The 18,395-nt window shown below is 38.2% G+C and overlaps 1 protein-coding gene across 1 annotated transcript; it reads left to right on the top strand.

Moving 5' to 3' along the window:
* Positions 1-9,417: 9,417 nt before the first annotated feature.
* LOC135666305 (uncharacterized) lies at positions 9,418-16,239 on the top strand. The gene is made up of 5 exons (XM_065177900.1): positions 9,418-9,588; positions 9,927-10,001; positions 15,399-15,502; positions 15,619-15,740; positions 15,818-16,239. The coding sequence occupies exons 2-5, from the start codon at positions 9,986-9,988 to the stop codon at positions 16,128-16,130; spliced, it is 555 nt and encodes a 184-aa protein (XP_065033972.1). The 5' UTR covers positions 9,418-9,588; positions 9,927-9,985; the 3' UTR covers positions 16,131-16,239.
* The last annotated feature ends 2,156 nt before the right edge of the window (positions 16,240-18,395 follow it).

Here is an 18,395-nt window from a genome sequence, read left to right as displayed (position 1 = left end):
CTTTTGGGGGTCGGCCTTGTGAGAAGAGTCCAGAAAAACAAGGGAGGAAGTCAAAGAAGTCATCGAAACTAGAGGGCAAATCCACTTTATGACCCACACAACTATACTTGAAACACACCAAAGGTAAATTCTCATATGAAACAGTTTGGAAAATTCCTTTCTTTAGGTGACCCAGTCATACTGCTTATGGGGTTTTGAAAGATCGATTTCTATACTAACCTTACATATCGACCCCTTTCAAACGAGAAAGAACATTCATCATTCTTTAGGGGACGACCTAGGAGAGAACCAAGATTAATAACACATTCTGTTCCAGTACTCCAAAGGAAGATTGACGAACTACACCTAGATAGGGACAGATGAGATCCTCTCTGTGAGAGGCTGGAAATTAGCTTTCTTGGGCATCAGATACAAAACCTCCCCTCGAATGGTCCATGGTCCCTCGGTGAGGATGCGAACAACCTCCGCTTTAGAAAAAAATTGAAAGCAAATAAAAACCTTAAGCCAAATTGATCACTTGGGACACCAAAGAACATTTCCATTAGTGAGAAACCACATATTTCAGGAAATCCAAAGTCGAAGTCGGAGGAAATGATTGATCAAACTAGATATTCAAGGTTTTTGCCATTCATGAGGAGTTTTTTCGTCAAATTCGATGAAATCCTTAGAAGCATCATAGATCCGGTTAAACAAAGAAGAAGATAGTAGTGAACTTGCATCTGGCCCATATGAAGGACCAATTAACATCAATGCCTAAGAGATGCTCTTTCCAGTGAAAGGGCCATCCAATTGGCTCTTCTTGGAAGGCGGAGGGGCATTGGAAGGATCCCGATGGAGTGGCCCATTTTTCTTGGTACTTGCCAAAGGAGAAAACCTTAGGGGTCTGGCTTGGCATCACTCTAGGAACCCTAACTGAAGGGATCGACACCACAGAAGAAGATGATGACACCCTAGGGAGGGGAACAACAATGGATGCAAGGAGAGAGCCAAGTAGGGGATGTGAAGCCAGTAGTTGGGGGCGGGGGGGGGTGGGGAAGGGTGTGGTTGGGTCGCATCAAAGGTGGAATTAAGGAGGGAGAAGGCAATGGGGTTGTCCTTATCGCCTTAGAAACCCAGAGCTTCTCTCTCTAAGGAAAGAAGAGAGTTCCCTACTCTCTCACAAATTTATTTAATGCATTACAATCGACCATATCTTGTTCAGAACTTCACGGTTAGCCCCCAATTCCCTTCTCGCACTTTTCTAGTTCGAAAACCCTAAAGAAGATGCAGTGCAAGATTCTTTTCCGCCATCAATCTGGTCCTCATGATTAATCTAGGACTATGTGTTTTTGCTGCTTATCGATCCGATTGATGTGATTCTCCCGATAAGCTCTAACTCTGATGGCTGCCCTCCCTCCGCAAGCGGACAACTTCTAGATCACCCTTGTTCTTTCCCTCAGTGAGCTTTTTTTTTCCTCATAAATTTGATACTTTTGGTCATATTTTTATATGAAAAAGGTTTACTTGGTGGAATTGGTGGCACCTGCTATTTCTATTCTTCTGTTTCTCTTTGGAACAAATTGATTTATTTGTAGGACATGCTTAGATCATCACAAGAGGATGAAGGTAAAAAGTTTGCTATGAGGTTTGTTACCAATACTAGATATTTGCAAAGTTTTTAGCATTGTGGTGAGGCACTGCGGTTATATCTCTGAGACTTATGTGATGGTATATTTAATTTTGAAGTGTTCAATATTGGTTGGCATGTAGGACGAGCAACAACAAATTACTTTCATAGTGGAGGAATAGAAAGAGAAAAGTGAAAGATAATAACTAAAAATAATAAGCAAATGTATAACTATCCAATTGGCTCAAAGATAACACTCCTAGGATAGAAGTCTTGCACCTCCGCATGCCTCACAAGGTGGGAAAGGAAAAAAACTTGATTCATGGATCCTTTTTTTATTCATACATTACAATGTTATAGCCCATTTTTATATGCTCAAGTATAAGAATAAAAAGAAAATTACAGAAATTTAAAAAATTACAATCGCATCAAATCAAATATATGATATCTTGTTCTTCGTTTCTGATTTGATTTGAGAAATAGTCTTCCTCTCTTCATGATATTTTTGATTGATAATCTTTCATCTTTATAGAGATGAATCTTTAAGATATTCAATCAAGATTTGTAATTTTCAATAATATGATTTCTTTTTTGTTGTATTTTTTCTTTCTTTTTCTCCTCGTTGAGTAGATATTTTCATGTTATTACATATGTAAAATATCTCTAAACAAATTAAATTTATTTTATTAATAAATTAATTTAATTGCTCATGCATCATATTGTTTTACTGTTTCTTTTTCATTTCTGCTATTGAGCGAGCATGCACATGTGGAGATTTTGGAATCGAATGAATTGTTCCTTTAAAGTCAGAGACGATTGAATTTGATTGGCCTAGATGCATGCATAGCAATTCATGTGCAGAGTATAGTTTCATCAAAACTAAAATTTTAATTTCATTCTTCCTCAAATTAGTGACTATATTATGGATATATTAGATGACATTTTGGTCTCTTTGGTGTTTATGTAGCATTTACATGATGCCTTTTGTGGAAGTTGTATGATATACTGCCATGGTTGTTTTGACCAAATACAAAGTTTAATATGCTAATGAGTTAGTTTTAGTTCCAGAGCATGCTTCTGATGATTCTTGGTGTGATGATGGGCTTCTGAATGAAATCTCAGATGCTGACTTAAACAGAGAACAGAAGAGGCGTTATGATCAATTTTATACAGTATCCTTGCAATCTATAAATGATATGCATATCCTTTGTCCAAAACTCTTCATAGTAAAACTTTTAGGGCTTTAAACTTGAGGATGTATCATATGGAACCCTTGACAAAAGTTTATATGGGTTATCGAGATGGTATATCTGCAGGAAAGGAAGCTTCTGCCCAAGAGGGCTTCAACATTGGGTTTAAGCAATCTGCAAGCAGTGGTTACAAATGGGGAATTGTTAGAGGCATCACAAGGTGAAAAGTGATAGTATTTACTGATCTCTTTCTGCAGAAGAATTTTGGTATCTTATTTTTCCTACATTATTTCGTAGTGCATTTGTAAACCTCCCAGATCAATTCAAAGAAAAGTTAGTTAAGAAGCTTGAAGACAGATGCACGTTTCAAAGTCTTTACAAGCCCGTTCAAGAGATTTCCACGGACGATGCTCTGAGAATGTATCACTTTCAACTACAACAAGAAAATAAACAATCTCATCAAAGATCAAAAGCGACAGTATCATCGGCAATCGAAGATTTTGACTGCAATAAGTTAGACTTCTTTTTCAAGGAGCTTATGTTACTTGTAAGTGAGTCTTCTGAAATCAAAGCAAGTGTTGATGTTGTAAAAGGAGAGGAAGAAGAATGACCTTGATGTTGAAGTACTTGGAGGGATCGTTCAAATTCACTTACGTCTGAATTTTCTGGACAGATTGTAATTTTTTGATGGCCTCAGATTGCAATGAAAAGAACTGAACCATTGCTCCATTGCAGCATAATATATTTTGAGATTTTGCTTCAGAAAAATAGGTTCCAAATTTCAGAGTATTGACTATTCTTCCACTGGAACTGTGCCGTCATTTTTGGGAACGTTGAAAGCACTCATGGTTTGATAATAATCTCCTTCCGAAATGCAATACTTTTTCATTGTGTTTGATGTTGAGCATGGCCTTTCTTTTTCCTCCTAGTTTTGCACACTGTAAATATAAGCATAAGATGCTTCTCCAACAATAACGATAGAATCTGATGAGAGGTTAATCAAGTAGCACTATATTGAAATGAATGAGATACTATTTTCAAACTAATACAAACAACTCTTACACTTTTTTCTTTCCTTTTTTCTGAATAAATTTCTACTTTCAGAATGCATTTACTTCAGCTTTAAATTAACATCGTATTTCATTAATTAGATTTTTTTTTACACTAAGTTAAAGTCATATGGTTGAGTTTTTCTGATCTTTCTTATGTATTTAGCAAGTCAATTCAATAGCCATAAATTTTTGATTTGCCAAATAAATCAGCAATTACCAACTTAACTCTCTTTGACCTTTAATTAATTGTAATCTTAGATGTCTAAGCATATTACAACTATGTCATGCTCCACAATATAGTATTTGTATAAATTATAAATTATAAAATATAAGTCTCATTAAATGTATTCATGTGTATAATTCTAGATTAATTATATATTATTTTTATAATTAATTATTATTTTTGAATGTGTCGGAGAATATTAAATCATATTGTCTTAGCATCTAGTAAAATCGGAGTCAGAATATCCAATGATCTTCAAATGGTCTGATCTCCCATATGATCTTTTGTTCTCTTTAAATATCTCATGACTCTTTTAGCTACATTCCAATGATTCATTCCATGATTGCTTAAGTATCTATCTAACATTCCAACAATGTACATTATATCTTGACGCGTACAAACCTGTGCATACATTAGACTCCCTAAAGCTAATGCATAGGAAATCTTCTGCATTTCTTAAGTTTCCAGATTTTTTTTAAGGCACTAATTGAGACTGAACTTGTCTCCCTTTGTGATAGGGGTGTCTCCTGGTTTACAATCCTATATGCTAAACCTTTTGAGTACTTTATCGATATAGTTCCTTTGTAATAATCCTAGAATACCTCGCGATCTATCTCGGTGTATCTTGATTCCTAATACAAAAGGGGTATCACCAAGATCTTTCATCTCAAAATTTCTAGATAAAAATCTCTTGGTTTCGTGCAATATGTCTATATCATTAGTGGCAAGCAGAATGTCATCCATATAAAATATAAGTAAAATAAATTTGCTCCCACTGAATTTATGATACATGCAATCATCAACAACATTCATCTTAAAACCAAATGAGATAATTACTTGATGAAATTTGTGATACTACTAAAAGGATGTTTGTTTTGTTAGGATCGAAATCGGCACTAAGAGGGGGGGAGTGTGAATTAGTGCTTACGATAAAAATTACATCGATTCGAAAATTTCGTTCGATAAAATCATATTGGAAATATGTTTAACTCGAAAACGTTCATAAAAATGTAATGAGCAAGTAAAGCAGTTTGCAATAAAGGTAAAAAACAAAATATAAATACAAACTAAGTTTTATAGTGGTTCGATCATCGTGACCTGCATCCACTCCTGATTCCTCTTCACTCAAGGCCATCGGCTTTCACTATCGATCTTCTTTCAACGGAGGAAGATCAACTATCCTTTTACACCCATTTTCTCCTTTTCACCGGTTTAGGAGATAACCTTTACAACCTCACCTCTCTCTTAAACTTCATATATAATACTGAGAGCTTGAGACGAGTTTTTATAATATTACTATAGCATTTTTCTTTTCTTTAACTCACAATTGATGTGTTTACTGAGTAAGGATGAGTAGGGCTTTTTTAGGCCCCAAATGAATTCAAATTTAGGGACCAAATGATCTCATCTTGGGTTTTCGGGGTACTAGCAATACCACCGCCTGCTAGTTTGAGACTAGGTGGTACCATCGCCTAACACAGTCTGGGAGATTGTATCTGAGCAATATTATCACCTAAACTGGCAGTGTCACAGCTTGGGCCAACTATGGGTCACTAATTGGGCCTTCCACTTGGCCCAAAATAACCCCAATTCAGGCCGAGTTAACCCATAATTGAGTTGGTCTAATTACATTCTAAACAATCCAATTAGAACTAAAACTACTTCGATCTAGACAAATTATTATAAGTAAGAATTCTAAGTTATCCAACATGTCATTGGTTCATCCGATGCTTCACCCGAACCTTCGGCATATCGTCCTCTCTTATGATGTATTGCCCAATCGACATGTTGATATCCGCAACACCCGATCTCCTTAGTGCAATGTCTGATCCTTTTGGCCCGATGCTCGAACTCATGGCACGAAGCCTTCTGCTGATATGTCGACCATTCCTCCGGTCCGACATCCAATCTTCTGACATGTTCCATTTTAGCCCAACTTTTGATTCCACCGCTTTAATCAATTTATCTTTCCTGATTGAATATAGTCCTACGTCACTTAAATGTACATTAGATCGTAAACTCATTAATTGATTTCATCGTCAAAATCCAAGATTCAATATGTTTTATCTCATAGATAGATTTTATCAATTTACATATTATTTTCTTTAGGTTCTTTTGATACAAAGTATTCTGGTTGTACCATATAAATTATTTCATCAATATTTCCATTGAGAATTGTTATTTTGACATCCATCTAAAAGAGCTCCAAATCAAAATGTGTGGCTAAAGCCATAATTATTCTAAAAGAGTCATTCGTTAAAACCGGAGAGGTTTATTTAAAGTCAATCCCTTCTTTTTGAGTATAGCCCTTTGCCACAAGACGTGCATTATATCTCTCCACATTACCATTAGAATCCCCTTTGGTTTTAAAAATTCATTTACAACCAATAGGTTTCACTCCTTCTAGTAATGGGACAAGTTCTCAAACTTTATTGTCTTGTATGGACTTATACTCTTGATTCATTGCTTTAATCCACTTATCAGAATTGGAATCCTCTATGGCTTGACAGAAGTTGATTGGATCATCTTCCATCATATCACTACTTTTTTCATGTTCCCAGAGAAATACCATATAATCATATGAAATGACACTCCTCCTTACCCTAATGGATCATCACAAAGGTGCTAGCTCTTGTGGCATATGTTCTTATGGATGTTGAGTTTGATCCTCATGAATAATTTTCTTATACTATATGAGAGTTGAAATAACTATATCCTTTTGAGGTATTGAATTTACCACATCAGTGGCAACTATATAAATTGGATTAAATTGAACCAATTCTTCCTCAAACGTAAAGTCTTTAACCTTATTTCTCCCCCCAAACTCAATATCCTTGTAGCAATACTCGTCTCAAAAATATTTATTGATTTGGGATTATAAAATTTGTACCCCTTAGATCGTTCAGAATAACCAATAAAATAATTGCTTATTGTTTGGGGTTCCAATTTCTTTTCGTTAGGCCTGTAAAGCCTTGTCTTAGATAGACAACCTATGAAAGTGTCTTAGACTAGGCTTTCTTCCGGTCCAAAGCTCATAAGGTGTTTTTGTAGTTGCTTTAATTGGTACTCTATAAGAATGTAAGCTATAGTTTTTATTGCTTCTCTTCAGGGTGACTCTGGCAAAGTAGATTAAAAAATCATATTTCTTACTATGTCTTTAAGTATGCAGTTTCGTCTTTCAACTACACCATTCATGTTAGGTGACCTTGGCATTTTATACAGAGGGATAATTCCACACTCCTCTAAGCATAGAGCAAATGGTCCTCGACGTTATTCACTTGAGCCGTCATTTCTGTTGTAATATTCCCCTCCACGGTTAGATCTAATGCTTTATATATATATATATATATATATATATATATATATATATATATATATATATATATATATATATATATATATATATATATATATATATATATATATATTCACTGTTGAATTAGATGCGGTCATCAAATTTGTGATCAAGATCGTAGGATCATGTGATCCTACGGCCCAGATTGAGATTTGGAGCTGGACCTGACGTTTGAATCGGATACAAAGCTTGACTAGAATGGAGTTACGAGTTGACTTAGAGTCGGTCGATTCAACTTAAGCAAGTTGGGATATAAATGTTTTGAAAAAGAAATAACGTGTCACGGCCTTCTTGGTGGTGCGCGATTGTAGGCGAACCCTAGTGGAAATACCAATCTCCAGCTCCGCAAACGAGATCAGGAATCACGGCCCACGCTCTCCTCTCCTCTCCTCCCTCTCTCTCCACCATCCTAAATACTTCACTCCTCCCTCTCCCGCGCAGCCAACCCCTTATTCCCAATGACTTGATTGAAGACGGCGGGTTTCAAAGTTGGTGAGGAGGTGCCGATGAAGGAGGAGGACGAGTTTATGCTTTTACGAAATTGCTTCCTCGAGACCTCCTCGACATTAATCTCGTTGATAAAAGGTTCTGGTTCGATTCAAGTGATATGGATTGTTGTTATTTTGGTTTGCTCTTCATGGTATTGTTCTGTTATCGAGTGATGAGGGTTTGTTCATTTTTGTTTTCATATCCTCGTTGCCAAGAAAATAGTTCTAAGACAGAGAGAGAGCGCCGACAAACATTTCAATTCGTGTCAAAACCGACGTAGACTAACTTACCAAAAATCGAAAGCTTAAAATAAATTAATTTTTTATAAATAAAATATTAATTTGATTATGTTGTTGTAAGCTCATTTACAAGATGAGTATTTGACCCTAAGGTTTTCTCCTTTGGCAAGTACCAAGAAAAATGGCGACGCACGGACGTGAGGGGATCATTAAAACGCACGGACGGACGTGAGGGGATCATTAAATCGCACGGACGTGAGGGGATCATTAAAACGCACGGACGTGAGGGGATCATTAAAACGCACGTCCGTGCGTCGCCACCAACAGCGAAATAGGAGCGGGCGAGGAACGTGAGGGGATCATTAAAACGCACGGACGTGAGGGGATCATTAAATCGCAACTACAGAGAGAAGCAGTGTAGAACGAGGAGGTCGAGGAGCAGTGACGGCCAGGACCGAAGAGCCAAGTAAGAATCCGCCATTTCCACCGTCTCTCTCTCTCACTCTCCCTGCCTCCGGGGGTGATATGGCGAGGGCGTCTCATGCTTAGTGACGCGGTTGATATCGGATTCGGGGAGTGGCCTCCGGAGCCGTCGGATCCTGGTGGGGTTGCAGCCGCCGCCGTTCTCCCTGTAGTTGCGATTTAATGATCCCCTCACGTCCGTGCGTTTTAATGATCCCCTCACGTTCCTCGCCCGCTCCTATTTCGCTGTTGGTGGCGACGCACGGACGTGCGTTTTAATGATCCCCTCACGTCCGTGCGTTTTAATGATCCCCTCACGTCCGTGCGATTTAATGATCCCCTCACGTCCGTCCGTGCGTTTTAATGATCCCCTCACGTCCGTGCGTCACCATTTTGAGCGGAGAACGCACGGACGTGAGGGGATCATTAAAACGCACGGACGTGAGGGGATCATTAAAACGCACGTCCGTGCGTCGCCACCAACAGCGAAATAGGAGCGGGCGAGGAACGTGAGGGGATCATTAAAACGCACGGACGTGAGGGGATCATTAAATCGCAACTACAGGGAGAACGGCGGCGGCTGCAACCCCACCCGGATCCGACGGCTCCGGAGGCCACTCCCCGAATCCGATATCAACCGCGTCACTAAGCATGAGACGCCCTCGCCATATCACCCCCGGAGGCAGGGAGAGTGAGAGAGAGAGACGGTGGAAATGGCGGATTCTTACTTGGCTCTTCGGTCCTGGCCGTCACTGCTCCTCGACCTCCTCGTTCTACACTGCTTCTCTCTGTAGTTGCGATTTAATGATCCCCTCACGTCCGTGCGTCGCCACCAACAGCGAAATAGGAGCGGGCGAGGAAGACGAGATCGAGAGACGGAGCTTCACTCGTCCCACCCAGTTGTCCTGCTCGTCGAAAACCCCTACCTTTGCTCCTCAGGCGATCGATCCCGTCGTCGGGCCCTGCCCCCAGGTTTGCCTCCACTCCTTTCTCCTACCCCGTTCCTATTGCGACGCATTGATATGCTCTTGTTTCTTTTGCTATGGAGCTCGTCTCGATTTCCGTTTAATTGCTCAGGGTTGTATTTGTTCTGCGTGGATTCTCGGTTCTATTTGGATTACGCCTTTTCTTCTATGTTTCTCGTGAGGTTCATCGTGGCGGATCCTCTTGGGAAATCTCAATTAGGGTTTGGATTGTGGGGGCGTGGGGCTTTAATTTGATTAATTATGTTATTTGGATTGTTGATTGCTCGAATTTGGATGGTGAATCACGGGAAGTGCCATTGTGTAACATTTATTTATGTTTTGTAGATAAGAGTTTTTGGTCCTTCCGCAGCTACTCAAGTGCTCGGCCTATTGTCAGAGCTGGAATGGAGGGCATAAATGGTATATAAACTTGGTCTTGTTTTTCATTGTTTAGCTATAAGTTGTTGTCAACTTGTTGTCAAAGCTTTGGGAGTTGAGATGCATTAAAGAGAGTTTGCAATTTTGTTACAAGCATTGATTGAAAAGGCGCTAGGTGCCAAAAGGTGCTAAGGTTCAAAAACGTCCGAGGTGCTAGGCGTTCGTCTGAGTGAAGCGAGACGCTAAAATATAAAAATATATAATATAATTAATAAATATATTTATTTAAATAAAAATATATCATTTATTCTGAAACCTAATAATAATTTTAAATAAATAAAAATTAATAGTATTAAAATCAAAATAATATATTATTAATCTAATAAATAAAAATACTATTACTAGTATATAGTTAGTAGCAAGGTCTATCATACCGAAGCGTACCATCCGTACCCGGCGGTACGTACCGATCCGATAGGTTACCGGTATGCGGATCGCCCGATACCGCTACAGTGCTACAGTATGAAAAAAGTATAAAATTGTTCGGTACGCCCTGATGTACCGCCCGGTACACCGGTACCGTACCGTACCGTACCGAGCTCGGGTCGAAACGCCTGTACGGTACGGTACGACGAACCTTGGTTAGTAGCATATTGTTAATATATTGATAACAGTATACTATTGAAGTAAGAAGAGTGTGAGTAAGAGGAAGACTGAGGCTACTGACTGAGAGCAGCGGCAGCGGTAGCAACGAGAAGCGATAGTGGCAGCGGCAGCGGTAGCGGCGAGCGATGGCAACGGGAGCGGCGACAGTGGCAACGACAGTGGTAGTAACGAGTAGCGGGAGTAGGAGCGGCGAGCGGCGATAGTGGCAGCAGCAGCAGTAGTAGCGAGCAGAGGCAGCGGGAGCGGCAACAGTGTCAACGGGAGCAGGAGTGGCGAGCGACGATAGTGGCAGCGACAGCAGTAACAGCGAGTAGTGGCAGCGGGAGTGGCGATAGTGGCAGCGGTAGCAGCGAGCAGGGGGGAGCGAGAGCGGGAGCGGCGAGCGACGACAGTGGCAGCGGCAGCGAGAGCAAGAGCGACGAGCGACGATAGTGGCAGCGATAGCGGTAGCAGTGGCAGCGGCAGTGGGAGTGGAAGTGGCGAGCGGGGTTAGAGTTGGGGAAGTCGTGAGAAGAAGGCTGATATCGGTGCTTTAGTTGGTTCGATTGGACCAACTAAAGCACCGGAGATTGAACCAGACCTAAAACGCTGGTTCGGTCGCTGGGTTTAACCCGGGTGCTCGCCCGACGCCTGGGCTCGGGCGAGCGCCCAAGCGACGCGCTTCGGGCCTCCCCTCGCTTAGGAAGATGAACTTGACTTCGATATTTTCTGTTTCTATATCACTTTATTTCAATGCTTGGCAACACTGATATATCTAAGCTTGCATGCTGCTTTACTTCACTTAAGAGGTATATCTTTTAGAAAGCTTTAATCTGATTTTGGATTCCAATTTTAGGCTGCAGTACACTAGAAACTTGTTATGGACTGCTAACAATCTTGACATGTTTATGTTTTATCAATGAAATCAACCATAAAATTGCTTTTATTTTCATATACAACAGTTCTTAACTCTGAAAATAAAAAGTATGTAATGTCAGCAGTAGGTTGACATAAAGGAAAACTTGCATATACCTCCATAGTATAATAGCAAGAAATAATGTGTGAAGAATAGGGTTTCAGTTTCCTCACCTTCTTAACCATTTGCATTTGCAAACATGGGATAATAGTGATGGACTATTCAACTCTACTATGCAACTCTAACAATTGTGACTTGTCTGTATATATTGTGCAATTGTGACTTCACGCAAGATGCACAAGATGACACAGGAGAGTTCAAGAATGAAGATATAAAGATATCTTGATGTATTTTTTTTCGAGATGATGTGGAATTTATAATTGTCTCACTTTGATATTGATTTTCGGATAAAATAAAGATTGTAATGTGAAGTTTCAAATATCAATAATTTTATCTTGAATTTATGAAAAAGTTTTGGTATGATTTTGAAATTATTAAAAATTGATAGGTAATTAATAAAATTATTATTGACAGTATAGTGACACTCAAATAATCCATTACTAATTTTTTTTATATTTTAGTGACAGGTCAAGCCATCACTAAATTATTATTATCTTTTCCATTTAATCAGTAAGAGTTAATTATATTGTCACTAAAATTGTTAGTCAATTCTTTTAGTGACAGAAGTGTTCATAACCAATTGTTGTCACAGAAATATTAATTTATCAATTTATTTATTTTTAGCGATAGAATTTAATGTTTTAGCTACAAATATAAACTATCACTAAAAACTATAATTTAATGACATATGTGTCTTTTTTTGTTACTAAAACTTTTAGCCACGAGATCTATGCTGACGGAAGCTAGTGATGGCTCATTTTGCACTAATTCTTTTAGTGACAACTTTTGTTCATGGTTAATAACTATTTTTCTTATAGTGTAGGGGGCATGTGACCTGTATGTGTGCCAATATCTCAAGGAGCAGAGGAAACCAATGGCCTCGATCGCTTCCTCGACATGGCACCACCCCACCCCCCTATTCCGATCGATTTCGATCAGCGTTGGCTTGGCTGTGCCGACGACCAATCGGGCAACGCTTCTCAACTTTAATCCATGGACCAAAGAGGTCCAGCTCTAAGTGAGAAGACCCAACCTCCCTTAGGGTAATAGAGCCATCTAAATCGGAAGGGGGTTGCTCCACACCCTTTTGGGGGTCGGCCTTGTGAGAAGAGTCCAGAAAAACAAGGGAGGAAGTCAAAGAAGTCATCGAAACTAGAGGGCAAATCCACTTTATGACCCACACAACTATACTTGAAACACACCAAAGGTAAATTCTCATATGAAACAGTTTGGAAAATTCCTTTCTTTAGGTGACCCAGTCATACTGCTTATGGGGTTTTGAAAGATCGATTTCTATACTAACCTTACATATCGACCCCTTTCAAACGAGAAAGAACATTCATCATTCTTTAGGGGACGACCTAGGAGAGAACCAAGATTAATAACACATTCTGTTCCAGTACTCCAAAGGAAGATTGACGAACTACACCTAGATAGGGACAGATGAGATCCTCTCTGTGAGAGGCTGGAAATTAGCTTTCTTGGGCATCAGATACAAAACCTCCCCTCGAATGGTCCATGGTCCCTCGGTGAGGATGCGAACAACCTCCGCTTTAGAAAAAAATTGAAAGCAAATAAAAACCTTAAGCCAAATTGATCACTTGGGACACCAAAGAACATTTCCATTAGTGAGAAACCACATATTTCAGGAAATCCAAAGTCGAAGTCGGAGGAAATGATTGATCAAACTAGATATTCAAGGTTTTTGCCATTCATGAGGAGTTTTTTCGTCAAATTCGATGAAATCCTTAGAAGCATCATAGATCCGGTTAAACAAAGAAGAAGATAGTAGTGAACTTGCATCTGGCCCATATGAAGGACCAATTAACATCAATGCCTAAGAGATGCTCTTTCCAGTGAAAGGGCCATCCAATTGGCTCTTCTTGGAAGGCGGAGGGGCATTGGAAGGATCCCGATGGAGTGGCCCATTTTTCTTGGTACTTGCCAAAGGAGAAAACCTTAGGGGTCTGGCTTGGCATCACTCCAGGAACCCTAACTGAAGGGATCGACACCACAGAAGAAGATGATAACACCCTAGGGAGGGGAACAACAATGGATGCAAGGAGAGAGCCAAGTAGGGGATGTGAAGCCAGTAGTTGGGGGCGGGGGGGGGTGGGGAAGGGTGTGGTTGGGTCGCATCAAAGGTGGAATTAAGGAGGGAGAAGGCAATGGGGTTGTCCTTATCGCCTTAGAAACCCAGAGCTTCTCTCTCTAAGGAAAGAAGAGAGTTCCCTACTCTCTCACAAATTTATTTAATGCATTACAATCGACCATATCTTGTTCAGAACTTCACGGTTAGCCCCCAATTCCCTTCTCGCACTTTTCTAGTTCGAAAACCCTAAAGAAGATGCAGTGCAAGATTCTTTTCCGCCATCAATCTGGTCCTCATGATTAATCTAGGACTATGTGTTTTTGCTGCTTATCGATCCGATTGATGTGATTCTCCCGATAAGCTCTAACTCTGATGGCTGCCCTCCCTCCGCAAGCGGACAACTTCTAGATCACCCTTGTTCTTTCCCTCAGTGAGCTTTTTTTTTCCTCATAAATTTGATACTTTTGGTCATATTTTTATATGAAAAAGGTTTACTTGGTGGAATTGGTGGCACCTGCTATTTCTATTCTTCTGTTTCTCTTTGGAACAAATTGATTTATTTGTAGGACATGCTTAGATCATCACAAGAGGATGAAGGTAAAAAGTTTGCTATGAGGTTTGTTACCAATACTAGATATTTGCAAAGTTTTTAGCATTGTGGTGAGGCACTGCGGTTATATCTCTGAGACTTATGTGATGGTATATTTAATTTTGAAGTGTTCAATATTGGTTGGCATGTAGGACGAGCAACAACAAATTACTTTCATAGTGGAGGAATAGAAAGAGAAAAGTGAAAGATAATAACTAAAAATAATAAGCAAATGTATAACTATCCAATTGGCTCAAAGATAACACTCCTAGGATAGAAGTCTTGCACCTCCGCATGCCTCACAAGGTGGGAAAGGAAAAAAACTTGATTCATGGATCCTTTTTTTATTCATACATTACAATGTTATAGCCCATTTTTATATGCTCAAGTATAAGAATAAAAAGAAAATTACAGAAATTTAAAAAATTACAATCGCATCAAATCAAATATATGATATCTTGTTCTTCGTTTCTGATTTGATTTGAGAAATAGTCTTCCTCTCTTCATGATATTTTTGATTGATAATCTTTCATCTTTATAGAGATGAATCTTTAAGATATTCAATCAAGATTTGTAATTTTCAATAATATGATTTCTTTTTTGTTGTATTTTTTCTTTCTTTTTCTCCTCGTTGAGTAGATATTTTCATGTTATTACATATGTAAAATATCTCTAAACAAATTAAATTTATTTTATTAATAAATTAATTTAATTGCTCATGCATCATATTGTTTTACTGTTTCTTTTTCATTTCTGCTATTGAGCGAGCATGCACATGTGGAGATTTTGGAATCGAATGAATTGTTCCTTTAAAGTCAGAGACGATTGAATTTGATTGGCCTAGATGCATGCATAGCAATTCATGTGCAGAGTATAGTTTCATCAAAACTAAAATTTTAATTTCATTCTTCCTCAAATTAGTGACTATATTATGGATATATTAGATGACATTTTGGTCTCTTTGGTGTTTATGTAGCATTTACATGATGCCTTTTGTGGAAGTTGTATGATATACTGCCATGGTTGTTTTGACCAAATACAAAGTTTAATATGCTAATGAGTTAGTTTTAGTTCCAGAGCATGCTTCTGATGATTCTTGGTGTGATGATGGGCTTCTGAATGAAATCTCAGATGCTGACTTAAACAGAGAACAGAAGAGGCGTTATGATCAATTTTATACAGTATCCTTGCAATCTATAAATGATATGCATATCCTTTGTCCAAAACTCTTCATAGTAAAACTTTTAGGGCTTTAAACTTGAGGATGTATCATATGGAACCCTTGACAAAAGTTTATAAGGGTTATCGAGATGGTATATCTGCAGGAAAGGAAGCTTCTGCCCAAGAGGGCTTCAACATTGGGTTTAAGCAATCTGCAAGCAGTGGTTACAAATGGGGAATTGTTAGAGGCATCACAAGGTGAAAAGTGATAGTATTTACTGATCTCTTTCTGCAGAAGAATTTTGGTATCTTATTTTTCCTACATTATTTCGTAGTGCATTTGTAAACCTCCCAGATCAATTCAAAGAAAAGTTAGTTAAGAAGCTTGAAGACAGATGCACGTTTCAAAGTCTTTACAAGCCCGTTCAAGAGATTTCCACGGACGATGCTCTGAGAATGTATCACTTTCAACTACAACAAGAAAATAAACAATCTCATCAAAGATCAAAAGCGACAGTATCATCGGCAATCGAAGATTTTGACTGCAATAAGTTAGACTTCTTTTTCAAGGAGCTTATGTTACTTGTAAGTGAGTCTTCTGAAATCAAAGCAAGTGTTGATGTTGTAAAAGGAGAGGAAGAAGAATGACCTTGATGTTGAAGTACTTGGAGGGATCGTTCAAATTCACTTACGTCTGAATTTTCTGGACAGATTGTAATTTTTTGATGGCCTCAGATTGCAATGAAAAGAACTGAACCATTGCTCCATTGCAGCATAATATATTTTGAGATTTTGCTTCAGAAAAATAGGTTCCAAATTTCAGAGTATTGACTATTCTTCCACTGGAACTGTGCCGTCATTTTTGGGAACGTTGAAAGCACTCATGGTTTGATAATAATCTCCTTCCGAAATGCAATACTTTTTCATTGTGTTTGATGTTGAGCATGGCCTTTCTTTTTCCTCCTAGTTTTGCACACTGTAAATATAAGCATAAGATGCTTCTCCAACAATAACGATAGAATCTGATGAGAGGTTAATCAAGTAGCACTATATTGAAATGAATGAGATACTATTTTCAAACTAATACAAACAACTCTTACACTTTTTTCTTTCCTTTTTTCTGAATAAATTTCTACTTTCAGAATGCATTTACTTCAGCTTTAAATTAACATCGTATTTCATTAATTAGATTTTTTTTTACACTAAGTTAAAGTCATATGGTTGAGTTTTTCTGATCTTTCTTATGTATTTAGCAAGTCAATTCAATAGCCATAAATTTTTGATTTGCCAAATAAATCAGCAATTACCAACTTAACTCTCTTTGACCTTTAATTAATTGTAATCTTAGATGTCTAAGCATATTACAACTATGTCATGCTCCACAATATAGTATTTGTATAAATTATAAATTATAAATTATAAACTATAAGTCTCATTAAATGTATTCATGTGTATAATTCTAGATTAATTATATATTATTTTTATAATTAATTATTATTTTTGAATGTGTCGGAGAATATTAAATCATATTGTCTTAGCATCTAGTAAAATCGGAGTCAGAATATCCAATGATCTTCAAATGGTCTGATCTCCCATATGATCTTTTGTTCTCTTTAAATATCTCATGACTCTTTTAGCTACATTCCAATGATTCATTCCATGATTGCTTAAGTATCTATCTAACATTCCAACAATGTACATTATATCTTGACGCGTACAAACCTGTGCATACATTAGACTCCCTAAAGCTAATGCATAGGAAATCTTCTGCATTTCTTAAGTTTCCAGATTTTTTTTAAGGCACTAATTGAGACTGAACTTGTCTCTCTTTGTGATAGGGGTGTCTCCTGGTTTACAATCCTATATGCTAAACCTTTTGAGTACTTTATCGATATAGTTCCTTTGTAATAATCCTAGAATACCTCGCGATCTATCTCGGTGTATCTGGATTCCTAATACAAAAGGGGCATCACCAAGATCTTTCATCTCAAAATTTCTAGATAAAAATCTCTTGGTTTCGTGCAATATGTCTATATCATTAGTGGCAAGCAGAATGTCATCCATATAAAATATTAGTAAAATAAATTTGCTCCCACTGAATTTATGATACATGCAATCATCAACAACATTCATCTTAAAACCAAATGAGATAATTACTTGATGAAATTTGTGATACTACTAAAAGGATGTTTGTTTTGTTAGGATCGAAATCGGCACTAAGAGGGGGGGAGTGTGAATTAGTGCTTACGATAAAAATTACATCGATTCGAAAATTTCGTTCGATAAAATCATATTGGAAATATGTTTAACTCGAAAACGTTCATAAAAATGTAATGAGCAAGTAAAGCAGTTTGCAATAAAGGTAAAAAACAAAATATAAATACAAACTAAGTTTTATAGTGGTTCGATCATCGTGACCTGCATCCACTCCTGATTCCTCTTCACTCAAGGCCATCGGCTTTCACTATCGATCTTCTTTCAACGGAGGAAGATCAACTATCCTTTTACACCCATTTTCTCCTTTTCACCGGTTTAGGAGATAACCTTTACAACCTCACCTCTCTCTTAAACTTCATATATAATACTGAGAGCTTGAGACGAGTTTTTATAATATTACTATAGCATTTTTCTTTTCTTTAACTCACAATTGATGTGTTTACTGAGTAAGGATGAGTAGGGCTTTTTTAGGCCCCAAATGAATTCAAATTTAGGGACCAAATGATCTCATCTTGGGTTTTCGGGGTACTAGCAATACCACCGCCTGCTAGTTTGAGACTAGGTGGTACCATCGCCTAACACAGTCTGGGAGATTGTATCTGAGCAATATTATCACCTAAACTGGCAGTGTCACAGCTTGGGCCAACTATGGGTCACTAATTGGGCCTTCCACTTGGCCCAAAATAACCCCAATTC

This window comes from Musa acuminata, unplaced genomic scaffold, assembly GCF_036884655.1.
Source record: "Musa acuminata AAA Group cultivar baxijiao unplaced genomic scaffold, Cavendish_Baxijiao_AAA HiC_scaffold_1081, whole genome shotgun sequence".
NCBI classification, from domain to species: domain Eukaryota; kingdom Viridiplantae; phylum Streptophyta; class Magnoliopsida; order Zingiberales; family Musaceae; genus Musa; species Musa acuminata.
Note: the sequence above shows the minus strand (reverse complement) of the source record. Positions and strands in the feature narration are given on the sequence as shown.

Excerpts from the sequence above, each read along its gene's own strand:
- LOC135666305 (XM_065177900.1), top strand. Across the intron at positions 15,503-15,618 it reads GTTATGATCAATTTTATACA|AAGGGTTATCGAGATGGTAT; the intron begins GTATCCTTGCAA and ends ACAAAAGTTTAT. Across the intron at positions 15,741-15,817 it reads ATTGTTAGAGGCATCACAAG|TGCATTTGTAAACCTCCCAG; the intron begins GTGAAAAGTGAT and ends ATTATTTCGTAG.